The 20630-nt window shown below is 41.5% G+C and overlaps 1 protein-coding gene across 6 annotated transcripts in view; it reads right to left on the reverse strand.

Moving 5' to 3' along the window:
• Positions 1-3777: 3777 nt before the first annotated feature.
• ZFP90 (ZFP90 zinc finger protein) overlaps positions 3778-20630 on the reverse strand; it is a 37994-nt gene continuing 21141 nt past the window's right edge. For 2 of the 6 annotated variants that reach the window (XM_030298068.1, XM_030298070.1), the window contains exons 3-5: positions 11335-11461; positions 10901-10996; positions 4293-7622 (exon numbers count right to left, since the gene is read on the reverse strand). In XM_030298068.1, coding sequence (XP_030153928.1) covers positions 5974-7622; positions 10901-10996; positions 11335-11461 — 1872 coding nt within the window. In that variant the 3' untranslated portion in view covers positions 4293-5973. The other 4 variants (XR_003965129.1, XM_030298071.1, XM_030298072.1 and 1 more) reach the window with 4 other exon arrangements.

The raw sequence follows: 20630 nt of genomic DNA on the forward strand, positions 1-20630 counted from the left end.
GTGATAACCCAGAAGCAAGCAAAAGAAATGTGTCAAGGGTGAGGAAGAGATGAACTGTAACAAATAATGCCGAAAGGTCAAGCAAAAGGACTGAAAAAAAAAAAAAAAAAAAAAAAAAAAACCCAGTGCATTTAGCTACATGGAGTCCCTCAGTGCCCTTTAGCAAGAGCAGAAACAAAGACCTGACTGGGAGGGTTGCAAGAAAGAACGGAAGGAGAGGAAGTGGAGACCATGCACATTGGAATATTCCTCTTAAGTGAAGAAATGGAGTGGCAGGTGGAGGGGGATGCAGTGCGTATATTTACAAATATATATTTAAGATGAGAAAAACCACACATTACTATGTTAATGGGAAAGATTCAGTAGACAAGGGGGAAAAAAGATGCAGAAAAGAGGACACCTATAGGAGCGATGTCCTAGTTTAAGGACAGGATCTAATACAAGAGAAGTTGGCCGTAAAGAGAACCAAGCATCACACATAGTAACAGGAAGAGCAGGAAGAACACAGACAAGATGCACATAGGTGACAGTAGTTATCTTCTAAATGCTTTTATTTCTCACTTAACTAGGACACAAGGTCTCCAGCTGAGTGAGGACTGGGTAGAAATGCTGGAGGCTGAGAAGAGAAAAACTATAAAATTATAGTTCAGGAGACTGGGACCTTAGGAGACTGGGACAAATGACTGGACTAGGGAAACAAAAGTTTGAGGTTCGCAGTCAGGAATTTAAGGTCTGGCTACTCACCAGGGCTCTGTTTTTCTGCAGTCTCATCTAGCTCCATGGGGACAGGAGTGATATAAGCAGAACTAGAATTTTTTTTCTTTTTTCTTTTGGCCAGATGCTCTGGTTACTTCACTTAAAACTGTTTTGTATTTAATTATAATATGCCACAACCTATTAACCACTTCACTTACTGATAGACATCTATCATGCGTCCGTATTTTTACTATTGCAAACACTGCTGCAATAAACATCCTTGTGCATCTTTGTGCTCACGCAGGAGTTTCCAGTCCGGGGTACACACCAAGGAGTGAAAATGCTGGGCCATGAGGTATGCTCAGCTTTACTCTTAACTGGATATTGCCAAGTTACTCCCCCAAATCATTGCCAAGTTACTCCCCCAATTATCCTCTCACCAGCACTGTGTACATGTTCTCATTACTCCCCCTCCCAGACTTCTAAATTTTTGCCACCCTAATGGGTATGAACTAGTATGATGGCTCAGTCAGTTTTAAGCATCCGACTCTTGATTTCAGGTCATGATCTCACAGTTTGTGAGATCGAGCCCCGTATGGGCTCTGCGCTGACAGCATGGAGCCTGCTTGGGATTCTGTCTCTCCCTTTCTCTCTGCGCAACCCCCCCCCCCCACCCCCCCGCCTCACCAAATAAATAAACTTTAAAAAATATATAGTATCTTATTGTCTTCTTTTGTAAAATTCTGATTTCACAATTAAACATCTTTTCATTTATAAGCCAGTCTTCTTTGTCTAACAACAGATCTCCATTCCATCGCTCACTTAGTAAAACTACAAAAGTACCTACTATGTGCCTGGCAATGTGATGAGCAGGGGAACAAAAAAGTTACCAAAATAGAAATATACCCTGCCTTCCCAGAACTCACAATCTAGTGTGAGGTGGAGGTGGGGAGAACACCAAATAATCACAAATACATACTATGGTAACATAAAGCACATTAACAGTAACCTATGAAAATTTAAAAGAGGGTGACCAATTTAGTTGAAGTAGGGAGGCAAAACCTTCCCTGAAGTGACATTTGCATTTCAACAGCTGAGTAAGAATTAACTAGTTCAGCAGCTATGAAGAACCAGGCACCATCATCAGCATGGCTAAGAACTGGAAAAGTGTTTTCTATCTTTCCATGCTGGCACAGAGGTGTGCTAGATGCTGTGACAGAAATAATGCCCGCCCTGGGGTCCTTCCCCAGACACACCCAGGGACCAGGAATGGGAGGTTTTCTCCTGGCTGCCTTCTGCAATTTTGGACTATTACTCCTGTGCTACTGTATCCAGTTTATTCCTGTACGAGTCTCACACCATCTGATTATACTAACCTATACACACTGACCCAGAAAACTCATTTTTGGATATTTTAAGAAAAAATTCTATAAAAAGGAAGGGGTGCTTCAAAAGATAAAAGTATTAAATGTCATTATTATGAAAGCCAATAACAAAGCCAATCCAAATGTGTCCCAACAGTAAGGGACTTAAGGAGATCTTGAGACTGTATAGCAACACAGAAAATATTTACGAAAAATGGTGGTTCAATTATGGGCAAATGTAAATAACAACTTGATATATTAAGGTATGAGGGTTATGGGTGAATTTAGGGGATTTAATTTACTAAAGTAGTCAGGAAAAGTATTGCAAAGCCCTTCACCATTTTCTCCCTGTTTGGTCTCCAACCTTACGTATCACCGTAACCCTTCATCCACTCCTCCCAAAACAATACTACGTTACATGCACCTCCTTGAACAGAACATGGCTCTGGGTACATCAGAGTTAGAGGTAAAAGGCCAGACAGTCCTGGGTTCAAAGCCTCAATCTTCCATGGGAAATACTACCTCAAGGGAATTGCTTTACCTCTCTGGTCCCCCCACCCCCGTTAGAAAACAGGGATACGTGTATTAGGTTTCTTTAATGCAAACAACAGAAATCTGACAAATTAGCTTAATCAAAAAAGGGTAATCACTGAACTGACAGTAGGGAGTCCACTGAATCCCAGGAAGGGCTTCAGAAATTGAGCCAGGTCCAAAAGGATCTCAGGATTAGAAATGAGAGTACCCGGGCACCCAGCTGGCTCAGTCAGTTAAGCGTCTAACTCTTGGTTTTGGCTCTGGTCAGGATCTCATGGTTTGTGACATCAAGCCCCGCATCCGGCTCTGCGCTGGCAGCGTGGAGCCTGCTTGGGATTCTCTCTCCCCACCTCCCGGCCCAGCCCCTCCTTGGCTCTCTCTCTCTCAAAATAAATAAACTTAAAAAGAAAAAAAAAAGAACTTAAGAAATAAAGAAAAGAAATGAGAGTACCATCATGTCAGCTGCATCCCCTCCTACAATAGAACTCCTCTCTCTGGTAAGGAATTGGGCTCTAGGCAGTTCTAGAACTTCACCTTTCCAGCCTAGCAACACAAAATAAAAATGGTCCTGTCAAATCTATTTTGAAAATATTCTGGCAAAGGACTCTGGCTCAGCTAGGTAACAGACTTGCCCCTAGAACTATTACTGAGACCCAGGGATATCCTGACTTGTGTTCCTGTGGTCAGTACAGCAGAGATCTTACAAGAGAAAGAGGGAGGAAAAAGTTGGGCAAAGACAAGAGCTACCACAAGATCTAGAACAAAGAGTTGTAAGGATTAAATGAAATGATGGTTGGGGCGCCTGGGTGGCTCAGTAGGTTAAGCGTCTGACTTCAGCTCAGGTCATGATCTCACACTCCGTGAGTCTGAGTCCCATGTCGGGCTTTGCGCTGACAGCTCAGAGCCTGGAGCCTGCTTCAGATTCTGTGTCTCCCTCTCTCTCTGCCCCTCCCCTGCTCATGCTCTGTCTCTCTCTTGAAAATAAATAAAAACACTAAAAAAATAAAAAAATAAATGATGGTTATGAAATATTTCACACAATGTCTTTCTAGTAAACATTCAATAAATGGTACCTGTTATTAACTCACCTGACTGTGATAAGATTAGCAGTCAATCCCTCCTTCTTGACACACCATGGTTTTAACCTTAGCCATGTTGTGAAAACTGAAAAAGACAAACTGACTCCCATTCAACTAAGAAGGCTATTTATTGAAATAATACAATGATGTTACAAGGATGCATTTCATGTGGCCTAAAAAGTTGGGTGTTTGTAAGTGCATGGTGCCTGGTTGCTGGAACTAGAGAATCCTCTGCTCAATCAACCACGCATACCATGAACATTCTGGGCTCCTTCACTATGAATGAAGATGTGCTGATATTCAGACACTGGGTGATCTAGGCCAAGCTCCACACACAAACCAGTGGTTTTCTTTGAGTCTTCTGGAACCAAGTCTTTATAAACTTTCATAAAGGTAGGATAGCACTCAACTGGTTACAATTTATGTCATTCTTGCAAACAGTCCTCTATGAGGATCCCCAATCGGCAGCAAATAAGCTCCTGATAAGAATGGTAGCCACTCAGTAGTGGAGGGTCTATGCAGGATTACCCATTGTCAAACTACGTATCAGACAACATGTGGTCTTGGCACTGTGTGTGTGGGTGTTTAAGTATGGAACATCACAAACAAGGTGTTTTTGAACAGTTAATGTCTTGGAAGAGCAGATTCTCATCTTGTTCCACTTATTGGGCTGGACACCACACATTTCAGCCCCCACGCACATTTTTCCTGCAAAGAATTATGAAGAATCATTGGGAGCTACCTCATGTGGTCCAGGATGAGACAAGGATGATGGATCCTGCTACTTGGCATGCAAAGAAGGCAGTAAGGAAGGCTTACCATCGCCACTACCCATATAACTCCATCTCATGATTCATCAGAGTGGGAAATTTTTATTATCTTAAAGGGGGAGAGGCTCTTGTGTGAAAGGGGTCAAAGTGCACACTTGCTTCCAAATTTCTCTCCACTGTTGGCACCATGAACAAACAAAGGTTTAGGAAATTCCTTTGGGATAGCCCATGGGAGGCATGAGAGAACATTAGGGATTGGAGTGGGCTATGGAAGCTTAACTTAGGCTTTACGGACAGAAGAGCAGCACTGAACTAAAAAAAGTAAAGGTCATTACATGGATTCCCTAAACTGATTTAAAGACAAATTTTATGACAATGGGTAATTACATTTATACTTCTCCACAGTAAAATTAATTTGGAGAAAATTTTCCCTGTTAGTCTTGTGTTGTTTTCCCATTGATCCAATATAGGAAGCTTGGAGCAGTGATTTTTCATGGGAGTGTCATAAAAAACACAATAAGAGAATTTAATAGGTTTATGAAACTGACATATGTTAAAGTATAAATATTACACTTGGGAAAAGGCAAAAAGTCACTAGTAGTTGAACTATTCACAGCTTTTGTTAACATTTTGGTATGTAAGCCCCCAACAAGTTGTTTAAAATAGGCCCGTGACAAATGTGCATGTATTTTGTTGTCTCTTATGCTTTTATGAATTCCCAAAGTATCCAACTTGAGTGCTCATCAAATGTTTGTGCATCTGATTTATTTCAAAATTTACTTTAAAGCCCTCTGAATTCCAAAATACCTTTTCAGTGGACAGACCACTGAAAGATCCAGGCAAAAGAATCTTTTTTTTTTTGGAAAGGGCAAAAGATCCAGGAGATCTGCATTCTCCACCCAGCTTTGCCATCATAAGCTCTATCACACGGTGCAAACCACTTCACATCTTTGGCTTTTGGTTTCTTCATCTGTACAACGAAGTGGTTGAACCAGTTGATCTCATCCTTTGAATGATGAATTCCTGGGGGTGGAATTGGTTTCCATGGTGAATTTAAGTTAAAAGCTGCAGATGAATGCAGTTGTCAAGCAATTTTAAAAGTAAGTTTTGGTCATTACTGCAGGAGTTTTATTTATTAAAAAAGGCTGTAAACAGAGTGACAAGTCAAACTGTTCAAAGTTGATGATCTCCTGCATAACTGTATTTAAAAGCTTTATAAAGTCCAATACATAGGCATATCATTTCCAACTGGTTATATATGATGTTTGTAGTTGTTTTTACAAAAGTCTGTAATCAGATTTGAGAATGTAGCTTCTATTTATTAAAAAACATGGTCTACTAGCATAGAGCTTTCTTCTCACACCACACACATGTACACGCGTGCGTGCGCACACACACACACACACACACACACACACACACACAAATTCATTACATTCTCAAGCTTCCTCTCCATTAAGAATCTTCTGATACTGAATATGAACGATATTTTAGCTAAAATTTTCTGCACATTCCTTAATTTCAGGGTTTCTACAGTTTATTTCGTGTATGAATTCTCTGATGTTTAGTCAGCGCTGAGCTTCTACTGAAGTTTTTCCCGCATTCCTTACAAGCATAGGGTTTTTCTCCAGTATGAATTCTCTGATGATCATGCAGATTGGTTTTCTTTCGAAAGGCTCGCCCACATTCATTACATTCATAGGGTTTTTCTCCAGTATGAGTTCTCTCATGCTGAATTAGGGATGAACTTTGACTGAAGGCTTTCCCACAGTCAATACATTCATAGGGTTTCTCTCCAGTGTGGGTCCTCTCATGTTGAGTAAGTGATGAACGTCGACTAAAGGCTTCTCCACATTCATTACATTCATAGGGTTTTTCTCCAGTATGAATTCTGTGATGTTCTATGAAGCTTGTACTCCTTTTGAAAGCTTTTCCACATACATTACACTGATAGGGTTTCTCTCCAGGATGAGAAACAGGTTGTTGATTAAAGTTCTGCTCACATTCATAGGGGTTCTGTCCGGTATGGATCCTCTGATGATCAGTAAAGTCAGTGATGTGACTGAAGTCTTCCCCACAATCATTACAATGATAGGATTTCACTTCATTGACAGTGCTTTCATCTTGAGTAAGAGATGAGCTGTGCTTGAAATCTACACTGTAGTTATTGCTTTGGTAAGGTTTGCCTCTCTTATGAATCCTCATATGCTTATAAAGGGACGGGCTCTGACCAAAAGCCCTCCCACATATGCTACATTCAAAAGGTTTCTCTCCCGTATGAGTCCTTTCATGCTGGACAAGAGAAGAACATCTACTAAAGGCTTTCCCACACTCCTTACATTGGAAGGGTTTCTCTCCACTATGTGTCACCTCATGTTGAGTGAGGGATGTGCCATGCCTAAAAGATCTCCCACATAAATTGCATCGATAGGGTTTCTCTCCAGTGTGAATTCTCTGGTGTTGAACAAGGGAGGAGCTGCGCTGGAAGGCTTTCCCACAGAGACTACACTGATAAGGTTTCTCGCCGGTATGAGCGTTCTCATGCTGGCCAAGCGATGAGCTATGCCTGAAGGCCTTCCCACACACATTACATTCAAAGGGCTTCTCCCCAGTGTGAATTCTCTGATGCTCAGTAAGTTGTGTCTTCCAGAGGAAGGTTTTTCCACAGTCAGTACATTCATGGTGTTTCTTTCCAGGATAAATTCCCTGATCTGTACCATTGGGGCAAGCTCCCTCTCCTTTATGAGTTTTCTCATGTTTAGTAAGTGATGATCTATGAATAAAGGCTTTTCTACATTTATCACATTTATAAGGTTTCTTTTTTGCAAGGATATTACTCTGATTAATTATATCTGAATTCTGTCCCAAATTGCTTCCAAGTGTATCACATTCACTAGGCCTTGAAGGAACATTCAGTTGTGTAACCACAACTGTATTCAATCTGGGGTTTTCACCAAATTTATTTTGCTGAAAATTTTCCTCTGGTGTGATTGTTTTCTTCTGGGTGGATGCATCTGGCCCCAGATATCTTTTCCAGTTTTCCTGGTGTCTTTCTAACTGGCTACTAACATCCCAAGTGTTTTCAAATGTGGCACGTGAAAGGCCATCTGCACTACGGGATCCTTCAGATACACTCTGCTGTAGATGTGATGATTTGCCTTCAGGCCTGGTCTTCCAGTCTGAAAGAAATCCAAAGTGCAAAAGTCCCCTATTCCCTCCTATTGAAACAAACTGCTACAGTAGGAATAGGGAAATGAAAGAGATAAAAACTATTCATGATTCTGTCTTGAAATTAATCCAGGAGTTTGGAGAGAAGAGCCAAAATGAAGGAAAAGGAAGAGTAAAGAGAAGCGACAGTGCAGGTTGCAGAGCCAGAGCGCATGGCAAGTGTAGAATGAGGAAGCCCACCTTAGGAGGGCTGGTTACGAAGTAAGGGAATAAGTGAGCATGAGAATGTTGGGCACAGATACTACTGGAATAAAATCATGGTATGTCTTGCAAGATCCTATCTGCTCTCCATGCTTCTTGTCCATTCTACAAATTATCCCCAAATCTGTCTTCCTAATACAGCCATTTCACAATTTCTTTAAAAGTTACCTCTGAGGCTCCAAATCTTTAAATCCTGCTGAGAAGATCTGCAGCCACTGATGTAACTGAAATCATTCTTTGATATACTTGGAGATCAATGGCTTTACTTCACAAGCTGAAATAAAATAATATTTCTGGAGGCAAATCATCCTTGCCTTTACCATTAGGGCTGTGGTTTTTAGTCTGAGTTCTGGTTCCATACTATTCACCTCTCTTGACCAAAAAGGATTTTACTCTGCCTAATAAGTTGATCTCTAAACCCCTGTTTAACCTCAGAATACTAGTAGCAGATAATTAATTAGTTTCTAGGTTCTAAGAATGGTAACTTTTAAAAACTAAGGGGAAGAAGTGTTCTGGGATGATGGAAATGTTCCCTATCAAAATGAATTTGGATTAGATGGGTGAATGCATTTGTCAAAGTCAACTGGATGGTACTTAGAAGAGTTGTGTATCTTATTGTATGTACATTTTTCTTACCAAAAAAACATAAATACTGAATTCTGGTTAATGATACATATGAAGTATGCAGAAGTGAAATGTACTCGTGCCGGCAACGTAGTTGGAAATGCATCAAAAAGACAGACTGATAGACAGGTGAAGAATATGTAATAAAGCAAATATAATAAAATGTTAACAACTATAGAATCTTGGTGGTAGGTATACAGTGTTCACTGTATTGATTTTTTTTAACTTTCCACACGTTTGAAAATATTCACAGTAAAATGTTAGGAGGGAAAAAACCAACAACAAGGGACCCTAACCCCCCAAATTCCTTACCCTAAAATAACATTCAATTCTAATTTCCCAAGGACAGAAAATGCTTTGAATTTCTTTTAGAATACTTCTCAGAGAGACATTCAAGAAATGCTTGTTGATATGAATGAATGAGAAAGTTCTCTCCCCAACCATATTCCAAAACAATCAAGTAATTCCTGACTACCTTCTATGTGCTCTGCAACACAGACAGAATACATAGACATATAACAGTTTCTTTCTCCATGCGTTTGAAATCTTACAAATAAGATTTAATCATCTGACGAAAAAGGAAAACCATCAGATGGTATATTTTTAAATCTGAGTTTGTGTAGTAAAGATGATATAAATGGTACCTGTGATCAGGGAAGGAAAAAATACACATATTAGTATATATTATGTTTATGGATAGACTCTTTGAACATAATATATAGCTTTGGATAGGGAGAAAGCATTATCCAATGAGGGAAAGTGTACACTACTTACAGAAAACATTAAAAAGAAGTTCAACCCAAGTGAAGCTTGTTTTAGTGGGAACAAAAGAGAATACTGGAAGGTATGACAGGGGACCTTTAAAATGAGTGGGAGTTTCTATTTCCTATAATGAGCTACAGGGAGTGACCGCAAGAGCTTGTCAAAGGCGGGTGGTTTATGAAGATAAAACATTAAAATCCAATATGGTCCACCCAGTGATGAGTAGAGAAACAAAACATGGTATGTCCATACAATGGCATATTATTCAGCAATACAAAGTAAGGAGGTACTAAAACATGCTACAACATGAATGAACCATGAAAATATTACACTAAGTGAAAGAAGCCAGTCACAAAAGGCTACATATTATACAATTCCATTTACATAAAATACCCAGAAATGGTAATCCATTGAGAGAAAAAGATTAATGGGTGCAGGGGTAGCGGGGAATGGAGAGTGCTTGCTAGTGGGTATAGGGTTTCTTTTCGGGTGCTGAAAATGTTCTGTAGTTAGATAATGAACTCAGTAAATATCTGAAAAACCATTACATTGTAAACTTTAAAAAGGTCAATTTTATGGTATGTAAATCATATCTCAAAAAAGCTAAGATTAAAAAAATCCAATATGGGTTATAAAAGAAAACACAGGGTGAGCAATTTCAACTGGGAATTCTAGTAATCTCCACCCAGGGCCTGGTTTAGGAGGAAAATAACCTGAATTGCAGGAAAACACTAAACTGACTGGGGTGTCTGGCCTGAGGGATTAGAAATCCAGTGGTTTCTAATGGGCAAAGTAGCAAAATGTGCTGGCTGGGGATGAAAGATGATTCAGACTTTAGGTATTTAATTGCATGGGACTTCTACATGGAGAGGACCTGTGAGAAGGGAAAAAGGTGACCAGGGTAGAAGTAAGGATGACTTCTGAGTCCACAGTAGAGATTCAAGAGCTGTAACTACCAGAAGGCAGGTACCCTTTTAAGGTGGTAACAAAGAAAGGGGAAGAAGTTGGAGAGCAGCCTCCTTAAGGCAGATTTGCAAACTCCTTACGGCAGTCAAAGACCAAAAGCCAAGAAATACTTAGCAAGCCAGGATACCAGGCGAGGATGATATTCCAGGAACTGCAGGGAGAGGCAATGAAGCAAACTGGCATAAAGGCATGATGGAAAGAAGATGGTACTACTCCCTAGACAGGTTTTGTAGGAGTACAGTCAGGGAGAGAAGTCTGATGGAAGTTATGAAAAGGCAGAGAATCAAGGCTGTGAGTATTTCCTACAAGTCTGGGGCCAGTGACAGTAAAAGCAGCAAGACTAAAGAAGACGGGAGTTCAATTAAAGTCTGAATGAGTAAGAAAAGGGATCGCTAATAATGAGAGACTGAGGAGAAGATAATCCAGCAATAGGGTGACAGTATAGGGAGAAATGGTATTCTGTGTAGGACAAAGGGGCACGTTTTCCTCTAATGCCTGCCAGCAGCAGGAACACCCTATTGGAGAAGGGAGACAGAGAGAAGTGTCATCCAGGAGATGGTGCAGTCTCCTGCAGGTGTAGAAGCTCCCAAGGTACCAATTTGAAGGTGCTTCCCCCCTCCCTCAGCTGTTCCACTGTCTGTATTGATTCCTGCACACCTGACTCCCCCTCGTTTACCTGGACAGAAAGGTCTTTGGATTTCTCCCTCTGATATCCATGGCTCTTCTCCTTGTTCCAATTTGAAGATCACCTCTGGCTTGGAAACTTGATATCCTGCTCATGGGTAAATACACAAGATTTGGTTGTTTGTGCAAGTGGACAAAGACCCCTCCTATAAGTCAGTACTAGTCCTTGATCGTCAGGAACTCTGAAGGAAAAAAAAGGTGCAACTTGAGGAGTCATGCAATCAAATGACCTATTTCCAGTTCTGCAAAAGAAAGAACTTCACTTAAAGAACAGTCTCAGAAAACTGTAAAGCTGAGTCCCAAAAGGGAGAACAAGCTCTAATGGTGAACATCCTCCTCACAGCCACCCGATCTACGAGCCCCACAACCTTAGCAAATGAGAGAGGAAAGACCTGCCAGTAGGCAAGATACTGAGTTGGTCCTTACCAAGAGAAACCAGGTGGCTATAGTTCTCCAGCATCACATCCCTGTACAAGCGCCTCTGAGCAGGGTCCACGTGGTGCCATTCTTCCTGGGTGAAGTCCACAGCCACATCTTTGAATGTCACGGATTCCTGTAGGATCACATTCCTGTTCAACTAGGGATCAACATCAAAAATGTTCCCATGGCAATATTGGGAATATACTGTAGGGTCATCAGGAACAGTGATCACACATTTGATATCCTGTGGGGGCAATGTTGGGTTAAACATACTAGATGTTTATGTAATTTTTTAAAGGATCCAGTATGGCAGGCAGGAAAGTCATGAGGGGCAGTATGTCCTGCAATCCCATATCCCTATTAGCTGTCTTGTTTTCCTGCAAAGCCAAGCCTTGTCATACAATCACCAATTCCTCACTGCCCATGCACTTCCTTTGTTAGAAAATCCAAATACAGCGGGGAGTAAAAACAACAGCCCTCCTTTACCCGCATCACCAATCCCACCATGCTCCCTAGAAATAATGACTGTTTAACAGTTGGGTATTGCTTTGAATTGCTTCATCCCTTTGATTCAAATCCCTTTGGATTGCTTCATAGTACTCCACATGCAAGTATCATAACATATTCTTGATTACAACCAACAGCACTCCATGCTACTGTGGAGAAGATCCAGATATCCCCACCACTTACTGGGCTCTAGCCAGGCTCACCTTGCTGATCCCTGAACACATCAAGCTTGTTTCTACCCTGGGCCTTTATGCTTGTTTCTCCCTCTTCCCCTAGGATCTCCATGTGGTTGACAACTAGTTACTAGTTATTCAGTCTCATCTTGAGCACAGGCCCCTCAGAAAAGCTGTCTTAGCACCCTCCAGTTTATTCTCCATCACATTACCACATTAATCTCTCCCCAAGCACAGCTATCTCTCATGGCCAAATCCCTGCCACCTGAACTCAGGAACCAAACACATTCAGGTAAAAAGTACTTGTACTTCTAACAATAATCTGCGATTAGCTTACTTGTTAGCTTCACTGTCTCCTCCACCATGAGCTCCACAGGAACAGGGACTTGATCTATCTTGATTGGTTTTATACCCAACACAGAGTGGATGCTTAAAAAATGTTTGGTGAGGGGCGCCTGGGTGGCTCAGTCGGTTGGGCGTCTGACTTCGAGTCAGGTCATGATCTCACAGTTCGTGGGTTCGAGCCCCGCATGAGGCTCTGTGCTGACAGCCTGGAGCATGCTTCAGATTATGTGTCTCCTTCTCTCTCTGCCCCTCCCCTGCTCATGCTCTGTCTCTCAAAAATAAATAAATGTGAAAAAAAATTTTTAAAAAAGCTTGGCGAATGAATAAATGGAACAGTCCCTGTTAGTAGACATTTGGATTATTTTCAGTATTTTGCTACTACAAACATCACTACAATAACTCCTTTGCATAAATATAGCTAGTAAGAATTGGAATTGCTGGGTCACAGGTCTTTTCCTGCTTCTTACCCCCTCCAATCATTTCTTCTTCACTACCCCAGTGAAGCTGTGCTGCCTGAGATCCCTTCAATCCGATACTCATGGACTGATTATAGTCTTGACTTACTAGGCCTTGTTAAACCATGTCACCATGCCCTACCTAAAATACTTCCTCTGGTCCTGGTTAGACTTCAAAAAAGTCTATATAGTAAAATATGGTAAAGACAATTAGTGTGAAAAGACTTTGAAAGCAGAGCTGACTACAGCAGTGAAGGAAGTTTCAGCCTTACTTTGTATCCCCGCCCCCCGCCCCCCGCTGCGCTTAGCTACAGCTGAACTGGAGTTCTTTCAATTTCCTGGAGGGTACCATTCTCTCCCCACCTTCCCACCTGTCTTTTCTTTGCTAATTCTGTTTCATATTTCAGGTGCTGGTTAAAAGATCTTCAGTGAAGTCTTCTGATCCCCTACTGGAGGGCCAATCCTCTTATTATGTGCTTTAAGCATTTTGTATATCCACAATTATTCAAATAAACCTAATAATCCATTTAATACTTGTTTTCCTAGTTAGATCATGAGCATTATGAGGGCAGAGACTCTATCTTTTTTTTTTCTTTAACTTGAAAACACCAGTGTCCAGCAAGTGCCCGATTCATACTAAACTCTGGTTTCCTGACAGAGATTTGAACTTTACAGAAGACAGGAGTGGCCCCTTTTACTGAGTGAGGAACATGACCACATCCACACATACCACTCACTCATCTGTATCGTATTCTGGCTCAACACTGCAGCTGGGTCCCCGAGGGAACAAGGAAGTGCTGGAACACGAAACTTTTCTGACTGAGATCAGGGATCTGAATGGGCCAGGTAAGATGATACTCAATATTTACTAGGCACCTGGCTTTACCAGATGCACTACGGCAGGAAAAAAAAATGCAAATGAAAAACACTGCAGTCCTTGAATACATTCCAGTGTATTTTAAAATGTGCTATTTATTAGAGCACAATATGAGATGATACATAGTGAGGTACCACAGGCATTCAGAACACGAAAAACTGGGAAAGGGAGAGAAGCTTCAAGGCAGGCAATGTACTGAACCTGAATAGGCAGAAGTACCATTTGGACACGTGAAGGAAGTGGGAATCCAATCCAGGGATTACCAAGCTTGAAAGGGGAGGCTGGGCTTGAGACGGGCATGGGGAGCAAGGAAAAAGGGGTTGGATCAAGGCAAGGCAACCTAATTACAAGTTAGGTTGTGAGAAGTAACACCTTCTCCCCACTGCCTACTCTGTCCTGTAAACACACAGCCCGCTCTAGTTAGTAACAGGTGGTTATCAGCCAACCTGGACTCCTTTGCTCAACTGGCCCTCCTTATTTATTTACAGTTACTTAATTAATTAATCTCTACACCCAGTATAGGGCTCAAACTCATGACCCTGAGATCAAGAGTCACATGCTCCTTCTGACTGAGCCAGCCAGGAGCCCCCAGGTCCCTCCCTTCCCCTTCCCCTCTTTTCCTTTTCTTCTTTCTTTTCCCTCTTTCTTTCTTTTATTTTAAAAAATAAAAAAAAAAATTTTTTAACATTTATTCATTTTTGAGAGAGAGACAGAGTGTGAGCAGGGGAGAGGCAGAGAGGGAGAGAGACACAGAATATGAAGTAGGCTCCAGGCTCTGAGCTGTCAGCACAGAACCTGATGCAGGGCTCGAACTCACAAACAGTGAGATCATGACCTGAGCCAAAGTCACACGCTCAACTGACTGAGCCACCCAGGCACCCCATTCCTTCTTTCTTTCTTAAAGTTTATTTATTTTGAGAGAGAGACAGAGAGAGAGAGAGAGAGAGAGAGAGAGAGAGAAAGAGAGAGCAACGCCTTTTTAAAATTAAAGAATTTAAAAATTAACAAGGTTATCATGAAGTATCAAGTATTTCGTCTTCCTCATGTTGACATAAAAGGTCCAAAGAACTAGAAACAGCATATACTAACTTGAGAAGACTCAATTGCCTGGGCCTGTAAAAAGTGGCACATTAATAACGTATAATATCCTTTGGGTAAATCACAGACCTCCTGCTCCAATCTTCTTATCTATAACATGGGCTCCCTGAACTAAAGATACAGGAGTTTTAAGAGCAGAAGGGTGAAAGGTCACTTCCAGCTGTACAGGACAACACTTGCAAATACAGAGAGCCCTCCAACTCTAACATGTGCCAACTCTGGAGGAGAAATCTGCTCAAATTCTAACTCAGGAAACTTTGTAACTTAGAAACTTTGCAAAGCTGAAAACCAGAGAACAGCAGCTAGTAAGTAAAAACAATCAAATTTATAAAAACGACTCCCTCTGCGACCAAAGTTAATTTGGAACACATTACATCTGCTAAGACATAGTGCAAGGTTTTCACTCAAGTACTCAGTGCTCTCTGATATCAGGCCAATAATAGTTTGGTAAACTGGGTTAACGGCGTATCTAACAATTGAGCCTGGAGAGAAGAAACTATTCACTGTTAGCCTTTACACACACAGATGCCCTACTTAGGCTAAGGGCATCATCTATTGCATCCTAACTGAAAACCCGGACCTCATCCTTGACTTTTCATTTTTCCTTTACGCCCTGGAATCCCCAAGAGCCTCAAAAACATCTATCTATAGTCCCTCCCCTTCACTTATCAAATCCTGCTCAAATCCTCCCCTGCTAATGATGCCATTAAGCCAGGAAGTAACTTTCTAGATCTATGCTGTCTAATATGGTAGCCACCGGAAACATGCGCACTACTGACACTTGTAATGTGGCAAATTCAAATTGGGATATGTGGCAAGTGTAAAATACACATTGGATTTCAAAGACTTAGCACCAAAATAAAGAAATAAATAAAATGCCTCATTCATAATTTTAAAATATTGATTCATATAGAAATATTTCAGTTATATTGGGTTAAATAGTATGTGTTACTAAAATTAATTTCACCTATTTCTTTCTACCTTGTGACTACTAGAAAGTTTTATTTTATTTTATTTTTTTTTAAATTTTTTTTTTCAACGTTTATTTATTTTTGGGACAGAGAGAGACAGAGCATGAACGGGGGAGGGGCAGAGAGAGAGGGAGACACAGAATCGGAAACAGGCTCCAGGCTCCGAGCCATCAGCCCAGAGCCCGACGCGGGGCTCGAACTCATGGACCGCGAGATCGTGACCTGGCTGAAGTCGGACGCTTAACCGACTGCGCCACCCAGGCGCCCCAACTACTAGAAAGTTTTAAATTAAATATGTAGTTTGTATTTCTTTTGGACAGTGCTGTTCTAGACTGTCCTAGCTCTCCACCTCAGCCACTCTCCAATTGAATCACCTTTCTCTCTTGGGGGGAGACGGTGGACTATGAGGATTTTAGGCTTGCCTCGTCCTGTGGATATACCTAGATAACATCCACATCTGTGTAAGTAATCCACAAAACGACCTAGAGACTGGCAGAATAGACTCTCCACAGCGAAATGTAGAAAAGAGTAGGAAGGGCAAAGACTGGTGAAGGGCCAAATCGATCTGTGGGACAGTATACAGGAGGGAGTGACAATGTGGGCATGGAGAGGACAGATGCAGACCTCCACCTGAGTTACCCCAGGCACACAGGACTGCCACTGGGAAGATGAGTCCCTATAACATTTGGCTTTGAAAGCCAGAAGAGCCTAACTTTGAGAGTTGCTACAATAAGTGGGGGCTTGGCACACAGAACTAAATATCAGTGGGTTCGCTCTGGAAGAGCCAGACAGGGTGACAGGAAACTGAGTGCCTGCCCTAAAAAGAGCACAACAAACAGCCCCACTGAGATAAACCATAGAAGCAGCAGTTTGGAAAACACCTGGGGTATAGGGACAGGAGATTTATTCGCTAATCTCAGGGCATGTGCTGGAGGAGCAGGGATCTTTGGGAGATTTCTCCAAGAACAAAAGAGCTGGAGGGCACCACTTCCCTCTCCCACTCCCCAGCCTGGATTCACCCAAAGCAGTGCCACAAGCCTGGCAACGTGCAAACAGCCCCAACAGGGGCCAGCACCACTCCAAAGTTACTCATACCCCAGAGAAAGGGGGAAAATAACCACACCCACCAGTCCCAACTGTGGCCCCAGCAGTGGGCTGGGGGCTGACAATGGGTCTGACTGTAGGCCCCGCCCATCAACAAAAGCTTCTCAGGGAACACCACCACAACACCAGGAAAGCACCCTGCAATTCCGTGCTACCACTACCAAAGCTCTGGCAAATGCTTGGCATGACTCAACTCAAGCTCAAGGCAGCCCCAGACCGGCCTGCTAACAACAGAGCGACTAAACTCTTCCCACAACAGGCAAAGAAAGTCCAGACAACTGGACTGAAGGTTAAACAGGGCTCAGCCACAACAATGGGGCACACAAACACACACAGGAGACACCCCTCAAGTGCCAGGTTCTGATGAACAAGGGATAGTGCACTGCAGGGCACTAAAGAACCTCTTCTTCATAAGGCCACTACTTTCAAGAGTAGAAGACAGGGGCACCTGGGTGGCTCAGTCAGTTAAGTGTCCAACTTTGGCTCCGGTCATGATCTCACAGTTCTTGAATTTGAGCCCCACGTCGGACTCTGTGCTGACAGCTCAGAGCTTGGAGCCTGCTTCAGATTCTGTGTCTCCCCTCTCTCTGCCCCTCCCCCACTTGCACTAGTTCTCTCTCTCTCACACACACAAAAATAAGTATTTTAAAAAATTAAAAAGATAAAAATAGAAAATAAAAAAGAGTAGAAGACATAGCTGACTTTCCTAACACTGAAACAGTCACAGAGAATTAGACAAAATGAGGAGACAGAGAAATGTGTTCCAGATGAAAGAACAAGACAAAATCACAGCAAGAGACCTGAATGAAATGGAGATAAGGAATATGCCTGATACAGAATTTAAAGTAATGGTCATAAAGATACTCACTGGACTCAAGAAAACAGTGGAGAACTTCAATGAGACCCTTAACAAAGAGAAACCATAAAAAAGAACCAAGCAGAGATGATGAACTCAAATAACAGAAATTAAAAATACACTAGATAGAATAAAGAACAGAATAGTGAAAGCGGAAGAATGGATCAGCAACCTGGAGGACAGAGTAATGAAAAGCAATCAAGCTGAAAAGGAAGAGAGAAAAAAAAAAGATAAATGAAAACAGACTTAGGGAACTCAGCAACACCATCAACCAAAATAACATTCACATTACAGAGATCCCAGAAGGAGAAGGGAGAGAAAAGGGAGCAGAAATTTTTTTTGAAGAAAGAACAACCAAAAACTTCCCAAATATTTCCCAAATCTGAGGAAGGAAACAAAATCCAGATCCAGGAGGCACACAGAGTCCCCCAAAAAATCAACCCAAAGAGGTCCACAAAAAGACACATAGTAATTAAAATGGCAGGGGTGCCTGGGTGGCTCAGTTAAGTGTCTGACTCTTGATTTTAGCTCAGGTCATGATCTTAGGGTTTGTGAGTTCGAGCCCAGTGTCAGGCTCTGCGCTATTGTGCAGAGTCCACTTGGGATTCTTTCTCTCCTTCTCCCCTGCTTTTGTATGCACACTGCTCTCTCTCTCAAAATAAATAAATAAACAAACAAACAAAGTAAAATGGGAAAAAGTAGTAATGAGGAGAGAATTTTAAAAGCAGCACAAGAAAAGATAACAGTTACATACAAGAGAAACCCCATAAGGCTATCAGCTGATTTTTCAGCAGAACCTTTCGAAGCCAGAAGGGACTGGCATGATATATTCAAAGAGCTAAAAGAAAAAAATCTGCAGCCAAGAAAACTCTATCCAGCAAGGCTATCATTCAGAATAGAAGGAGAGGTAAAGGGTTTTCCAGAGAAACAAAAGTTAAAAGAATTCATGACCACTAAACCAGCCCTACAAGAAATGTTAAAGGGGACTCTTTGAGTGGAAAGGAAGGACCATAAGTCGGAGTAAAGAAAAGTAGAAAGCCCAAAAGCAGTAAAAATCAGTATATGTCTAAAATGAGTCAAGGGAGGGATACCTGGGTGGCTCAGTTGGTTAAGTATCCAACTTTGGCTCAGGTCATGATCTCATGGTTCATGGGTTCGAGCCCTCTGTCCGGCTCTGCGCTGACAAACTCAGAGCCTCAGAGCCTCAGATTCTGTGTCTCCCTCTCTCTCTGCCCCTCCCCCACCTTGTGCGTTCACTCTCTTTCTCTTTCAAAAATAAATAAACTTCAAAAAAATGAGTCAAGAGAGTCACAAAATAAAAGGATGTAAAGTATGTCACCATATGCCTAAAGTGTTGGGGGCAGAGGAGTAAAGAATGGGTTAAAACTTTGGTGACTACTAATATGGACTGCTACATGCATAAGATTTTACATACAAACCTAATAGTAACTACAAATCAAAAACCAGTAACAGATATGCAGAAAATAAAGAGAAAGGAATCCACGTTTGTCACTAAAGAAAGCCAGCAAACTCAGAGAAGAGAACAAGGGAAGAAAGGAACAGAGGAGAACTACAAAAACAACCATAAAACAAGGAACAAAATGCAATACATACCTATTGATAATTACTTTGAATGTAAATGGACTAAATGATCCAATCAAAAGATATAGGGTAACACAATGGATAAAAAGCAAGGCCCATCTATATGCTGCCTACAAGAGACTCATTTCAGACCTAAAGACATGCAGATTGAAAGTGAAGGGATGGGAAAGCATCTATCATGCCAACAGAAGTGAAAAGAAAGCTGAGGTAGCAATACTTATATTGGACAAAATAGACTTTAAAACAAAGACTGCAACAAGAAACAAAGAAGGACACTATAGGGGCGCCTGGGTGGCTCAGTCAGTTGAGCGTCCGACTTCAGCTCAGGTCACGATCTCACAGTCCATGGGTTCGAGCCCCAAGTCAGGCTCCGTGCTGACAGCTCAGAGCCTGGAGCCTGCTTCAGATTCTGTGTCTCCCTCTCTCTCTGCCTCTCCCCTGCTCATTCTCTGTCTCTGTCTGTCTCAAAAATAAATAAAAACATTAAAAAAAAAAAAAAGGACACTATATAATCATAAAGGAGACAATCCAACAAGATATAACAATTATAAATATTTATGCACCCAACATGAAAGCACCCAAATACATAAAGCAGCTTGAACAAACATAAAGGAAATAATCAAGAGTAATACAATAATAGTAGGGGACTTTAACACTCCCCTTACATCAATGGATAGATCATCAAAACAGAAAATCAACAAGGCAATAGTGGCTTTGAATGACACATTGGACCAGATGGATATAACAGATATATTCAGAACATTCCATCCTGAAAGAGCAGAATACATATTCTTCTCAAGTATATGTGGAACATTCTCCAGAACAGATCGTATGTTAGGCCACAAAACAAGTCTGAACAAATTCAAAAAGAATGAAGGCATACCATGCATCGTTTTCAACCACAATGCTATGAAACTAGAAATCAACCACAAGAAAAGATCTGGAAGAAACACAAACATATGGAGGTTAAATAACACGCTGCTAAACAATCCACTGAAACCAAGAAATCAAAGAGGAAATAAAGAAATGCATGGAGGCAAATGAAAATGAAAACACAATGGTCCAAAATCTTTGGGATGCAGCAGAAATGGTTCTAAGAGGGAAGTTAGAGGGATACAGGCCTGTATCTTTCTCTCAAATGTTGCCTCCTGCCATACACCCCGTGCTCCTACTACATGGACTCTTTGCGCTTATAATATCATTTTCTTTGGAGTCTCCTTGTCTTTGCACATCTTATTCTCACCACCATGTACTTTCTTCCCTCGGCTCTATAGGAAAAATTCCTACTCACCTTTCTAGAACCAGTTCAATGAT

The sequence above is a fragment of the Lynx canadensis genome, chromosome E2 (assembly GCF_007474595.2).
Source record: "Lynx canadensis isolate LIC74 chromosome E2, mLynCan4.pri.v2, whole genome shotgun sequence".
In the NCBI taxonomy this organism is placed as follows: Eukaryota; Metazoa; Chordata; class Mammalia; order Carnivora; family Felidae; genus Lynx; species Lynx canadensis.